Source organism: Arachis duranensis, chromosome 8 (genome assembly GCF_000817695.3).
Source record: "Arachis duranensis cultivar V14167 chromosome 8, aradu.V14167.gnm2.J7QH, whole genome shotgun sequence".
NCBI classification, from domain to species: domain Eukaryota; kingdom Viridiplantae; phylum Streptophyta; class Magnoliopsida; order Fabales; family Fabaceae; genus Arachis; species Arachis duranensis.
The window spans coordinates 43,863,387-43,869,747 of NC_029779.3; the positions used below are offsets into that span (position 1 = coordinate 43,863,387).

Here is a 6,361-nt window from a genome sequence, read left to right on the forward strand (position 1 = left end):
TTTGTAACATATTATGCAATTTTTTTTGCATTAAATGTGTTTGTTAACTTGAATGTCTTCGGTATTCTTTTATTTTCAAAGTCTGTTTGAAGCTTGGTTATTCATTGTATATAGTGTCAGTAACAGATGAATTACATTGAACTTTGAATTACTAATCTCTGATTTATACAAACATGACAAAGATTCTTCTAACACATGCAATAGCAACCATGAAAACGAAAAAAATAAATATTAAGAAAAAACATGCTAAGTTCAGTACACTTAATCTAAGAAAAGCACTAGTTATTCGTTAAGAAATGGTGGTATACATGAAAATGTCCAAGGAGATTAATAACCTTATTATGTGATCCTATTCCTTATTTCTACAAAGCCTCCTTAGTACTTAAAACATCAGAAAAATGAAAAATCTTGAAAAGCTTTCATCTCTATTTCAAAGGATCACCACAGAGAAAAGGTATATGGATCCTTTTAGAAATATAGATATCTAAATTCAACGAAATTTCTAGTCTACGCTTACATTAAGATACAAAAACAGAACACTTGCAGCACCACAAAAATGCACTCATGGTTTACCTACGAAATCAAACAGCATGCCAGTGTTGCCACCTCGCTTTTCTCTCTATTCTTTTTCTCCGTTTAATTCTTTTCCCTTTCCTTCAATCCATTCCCAACTTGATCCATCAAGAGTTTTGGATAAAAAGCAGTTCAATGAATTCATGCAAATCCCTGTTATAATTTGTTATATTGCAATTACCTGCACAGACATTACACACACACCCCACCAAAAAACAAAAGGAAACAACAAAAGTTATGGTAGAGGTAGAGGGAACAAAAATTTAGATTTAATTACTCTATTAGTCCTTATAGTTTCATCAAATTTTCAATTAGGTCCTATACTTTTTTTTTTCAATTGGGTTCCTACACTGTTTTTAATTTTGTAATTAGATCATTTTCATATAAAAAACGTTAAAATTAACAAAATATTTCTCTCAAAATACATGTAGTCAAAGATCTAGTTAGGTTTTTAATTATGAATACTTTCAATTTGCAACGAAATATTCACTTAACTCTCATTTTTTACACTATGAAGGACCTAATTATAAAATTAAAAGCAGTGTAGGGACCCAATTGAAAGGAAAAAAAGTATAGGAACCTAATTGAAAATTTAGTGAAACTATGGAGACCAACAGAGTAATTAAACCAAAAATTTACAGAGACAGAAATAATATAGTTAAATTTTGCACATAAGGAAAAAGAAAAAAAAATTGAATTAAGCAACCTAAGAAATAATAAAGCAAAGCTTCTAAGAACTGAACAAGAAGCCATACCCTAATAGCACACATCTCCCCAAGAAAAAGAATTTTTGAGGCCACAACTACTATCAATGTATATGTATAAAATAACTACCGAAAAACTATTTCTCATAGTTTAACAATGAAGCACAAAATTACAAATTTCATATGAATTTTGGGGAACTATATGTAAGCATTCATCAAATTAGGTGAATATTGATTATTGATCACTGTTAACAAAATTACCATATTATTATGCAGCTACTTTCTTTGACTGATCAACCTGCAAGGGCTTATCCTGCCGTCTCCTAAAAAAACAGAAAATATGATTTGAAATCAGAAACTAAAGAAGTATGCAGAGGTCATTTCATTAACTAATATCATAAAAAAATCAGAAGACGTGTAATATAAAGCTACATATTATATCTCAAAAAAGTCACAGTCAATAACATTAAGAGCTAGTATAACTAAGTTATAAAACATACATCAGCACTGCTCTAAATGTATGTTTTATTACCATCGTTCAATCCCAACCATGTTCAGTTCCGAATGCCCTTCAAACTTCACATTCAGTTTATTGATATGCTGTATTTTGAATCATAACCTTAGCAAATAATCAAGGAATATACTTTCTCTGCAATTTTACAAATGCCAGAGAGTATACTACATATGTGTATGATAAATTTAGTTCCATACATACAAAACATTGTGAATCAATCATTTTAATTCCAAGACTTGCCTCAGAGAAGAAATGAGAAAGCGATAATCAATCCTAGCCAAAGATGCAAAACTACCAGAGATGATCACTCTTACTGAAGCAGCATTATTCATTTGTTTTACAAAGAAACCTAATAGCATTGCAGAATGAGCTTATTGGAGTAGTCTAAGTCATAAGCCCAGTAAAGAAGTTCTTTTCATTGGACAATGTACTAGTTTTAGTTCAGTATCTCACGCTATTTTAAGTTCCGTATTATTGTTAAAAATAAGACCTTTACCATTTTATTATCAATATACAGGGAAGTGTGTCATTCACTTTATTTTAGTGCTTTCTCGAATATCTTTTGTTTAAAAATCCTAGTCTCGTTAGGAATTTCTCTACAGTCTACAATATATCTCCAAATATAAAGAATATTTTCTTCACTCTCTTTTCATATCAGTGTAGTTCTTTCAAAAATTGCAGTTAATAATCCCAACTGATGATAAACTCCAAAAACAACCAGGTGCCTTTCACTTAGATTATCAGACAACAAACATAGACACTGGAAATATTGAAAAAAAAATTATAATAATAAGAGAGAAATAACTGACATTTGCTTTAATAAAAAACACAAATGTTGTTATTCCGCATAAATAAAATTAAACTAACACTTAGGTAATGTATATGTCTGCAAGAACTTACCTGTCATATAATTTAGAAAGTGCCTGTGGCCTTAAATAACTATGTTTTCCAGTTTTCAATACAACTGCATTCCCGGATTCAGGTTGCCCTTCACCTTTTTCGGCTTTAGGTTTCCCTCTTGTTCCCCTTGATAACGGCTTCCAATTAGCATTGGTAAGAGAATGAGCCAGTAGATCAGCTATGTCTGTGGCCATTGCCTCAGCTTTCTTCACATATGGAAATCTTTCCTGCTTGAAGTGGTTTGACAACCATAAATACATAGACAACACTTGATGCCTAGTCTCAAGGTCCAGGAGTTCTGAATCATTCCGGGCAGAGCTTCTCGGCAAGCCCATAGCTATATTGACAGGCATATTCTGACTGAACGTCGTAGCAAATCTGAGTAAGTGGTACATAGCTTTCGGGTCTCTAATATTAACTGGGGCAAAACAGAAGTTAAAACGATCTTCTAAAGACAGTCCCTGGACCCTCTCCAGCATATTTGCAATCTTCTTTATGTGATCATATAGACACAAGAAGTATGATCCATCCAAACGGCAACTTTCACCAAACTTTTCTAGTAGCTGGCAGAACGTCAGATTAGGAAGTTGACTGGCAAATAATTCAACCTGCTCAAAGAAAGGAAACAACCCCACTTTCTTAACCTCGTCAAAAGGTTGTTTCAAACACTCGATCAAGTAATCCAAATCATCTAAATGCATGGTCGTGGCGAGACCATCGGGATAAAGGCATCCTCTCCTACCAGCTCTTCCTGCAATTTGCTTAACCTGTGATGCTGGGACGGGGACCATTTTGTCACCATTGTATTTCGAGAGGTTATTAAAAATTACCCTTCTAATGTTAAGGTTCAGGCCCATTCCCACTGCATCACTAGCTACTAGAACATCATATTCATTACTTTGATCATTGAACAAAGTAGCCTGGTGTCTACGAGTTTCTGGTGGCAAGGCACCATATATAACACAACAACGATGTTTGGTCTGTTTCTCGATGGCCAACTTAACCTCAAATATCTCTCTCCTTGAGAAGGCAACTACACAATCCCCTGATCGAATATTTTGAAGATTACCAAGTAAGGTCTTTGCTTCAACCACCAGTGGTTTGAACCTCTCATAATGTTGCTCATACAACTCATCTCCAGTGTCTTGGCAGATCTTTCGAACAATATCCAAAACACTAGGATCGCCACACAAATGTATCTCATCAGCCTTCAACCCCAAGAGTGCCCTTGTCCATGCATACCCCCTATATGGATCTGACATCATCTGAATCTCATCAATAATGGCCACATCGTACACTTCTCGCATTGACACCATTTCCACAGTACATGCAACATGATTCGAAAATGGGACGTGCTTCTTTTCTTGCCCCGTTAGTAGACTGCAATAAATGCCTTTTGCATTAACCTTATCAAAAACTTCCATAGCCAACAACCTGAGAGGACTACAATAAATGCCCTTTTTCGCATCCATAAACCGTTGCAGAGCATTATATGTTTTACCACTATTAGTCGGCCCACAATGATAAATTATCTTCCGTTTCATGGCCCGCGCAAATGGGAACCAAGTGTGAGGCTTCGTGAGGTCCGCCATCGCAACCATACCCCTGAACCTCTTGATCTCATCCGGGAAATTATCCAAACAAAACTCAACAAATATAGGAAACAAGAACTTCACAGCAGAATCACTCGGCCCTAGTGACACCAGGTACCGAGCAACATTAGCAGGGCATTTCTTCCTAAAAAAGTGGTGGAACTTGCTCGCGGCTGTGGGGAAAAAAGACAAACCAATGTAAATGGCCAGAGCCTGGTTTGAGGCCCAACCTGACTTGGCAAAGTAATTGAACACTTCCAGCAGCACTTCCCCCTCTGATCTCTCGAGCTTTGCACCCTTTTTGGCATCGCAAAGGGCACGGTACAATTCAACAGGATCTCGCAATGCGACACTTGCAAATTCCTCACTATTCTGATTATTATTATTATTATTATTATTATTATTATTATTATTATTATTATTATTATTCTCTAATTCATCCCTACCAATACTACTACTACTACTACTATTGCATTCTATAGAATCATCATCTACCTCCGAATTGCATTCATTAGTATCATCATTTTCAACAACCACGCTACCAGATAAGGAAGAAACACCATTAACTTCATTTTCAGGCTCAAAACTAACACTCTTACCAAATTCGTAATCCGATTCCGCGGCGGTGTCCTTCTCGCCGCCACCATCGCCGGCGTCGTCTGAAAACTGCCTCATGGGGAGGGTTGTTCCACCGGAAAGATTCCAACTTTGGAGGAAACGCAAGGGAAAACGAGGGTTCCTGAAGTGGGTCGAGAAACTTCGAATTGGAGCATCAAAATTTCGAAATTGTGAAGTAGAAGCGGCGCTAAAATGGTGGGTGTTGGAAAGAAGAACCTTGAGCCTGTGGATGGTTCTCCTGTGTGTGCACAAGTTGAAGAGAGTTGTTGCCATGGAAGAACTGAAGAACAATCAATTCAGACAAGGTTCAAACGGGAAAGAATGGGTTGCGGAGGTTTTAGAGAAATGAGAACTGGTGAAGGAAAGTGAATAGAGGGAAACGTCTGGTCAAAGGGTTTTTCTTTTATTTATTTATTTATTTTCTTTCTTTTTTTGGGACAAAATGTTAGGGTTAAACGAAACTCTCTCTTTCTCTCCTCTATTTTTATTTGGCCAATACTATGGTGCTGAAACAATTATTTTTTAGCACCTGCTGAAAAGAGCTGGCAGATAGTTATTTTAATAATTGATAGAATCCAGTGTGATCTATCACTTTTGATTTTATGAGTGAGATCAAAAATAAACAAGAGAAAGAACATAATGAATGATTAGATTGAACACTAAATACCATCCAATTTTTTTCTCACCGAAAAAAATTCACTCCCGATAAAAAGTTGATGTAACAGCATAAAGTACAGGATTTTGTCGGTTCTTTACTTTGATTAATTAAATAATTATTGCATAAAGTGGACTAATTTCGAAGTTTGAACAAATTAGTAAGGGAGTTAATATTTGGGCAGTGCTACGGTGCGACAATGAAATCCATAAACATAAAGAATAAGGGCAGTGCTACGGTGCGGATGCTTATTTTTTTCAGCATGTACTGAAAAGACGTGGCTATTGACAAACAGCAACGTGTGTAAAAATTGTTCCATTGAACGAGACAGCTGCTGCATTGAACGAGGCAGCTGCTGCATTAAGTTCAGCTGCTGCAGGTCTTGTCGGCTGTTTGGTTTCTAATTATGTGAAATTAGGGGTCATAATTAAGTTTTTGGGCTTTTTTGTTGTTGACTCACCAGGTATGATAAAGGAATGGGTTTGGGTTGTTAATGGACCTTATGAGTCCATCGAATAACATAAAAAAAGAGTTGGGTTTAGTGGAAGTATTATTTGACTTCGGAAATAATAATAATAATAATACAAAAATAAATTAATAAATTTATGTACAAATATATGTGTGGTCTAATTTATTTTTAATGTATATTTATATTCTAATATTTATTTTATAGAGTTAATAGTTAAATTCGTTTCTGAAAGATCATCCATTTTTTAAATTAGTCCTCAAAAAATTTTTAGTCATATTAGTCTTTAAAAGATAAAAGGTAAGTCAAATTGGTTCTTTCGTTAGTTAGATGATGACA

The 6,361-nt window shown here is 35.3% G+C and overlaps 1 protein-coding gene across 1 annotated transcript; it reads right to left on the minus strand.

Moving 5' to 3' along the window:
• Window positions 1-212: 212 nt before the first annotated feature.
• On the minus strand, window positions 213-5,112 carry LOC107462977 (DExH-box ATP-dependent RNA helicase DExH18, mitochondrial; the record flags this gene model as incomplete). Its single annotated transcript, XM_052252984.1, is given in 3 exon segments — window positions 213-754; window positions 1,539-1,600; window positions 2,692-5,112. Coding segments are annotated over 2 exon segments (2,476 nt in total), but the record flags the coding sequence as incomplete, so codon positions are not given.
• Window positions 5,113-6,361: the final 1,249 nt, after the last annotated feature.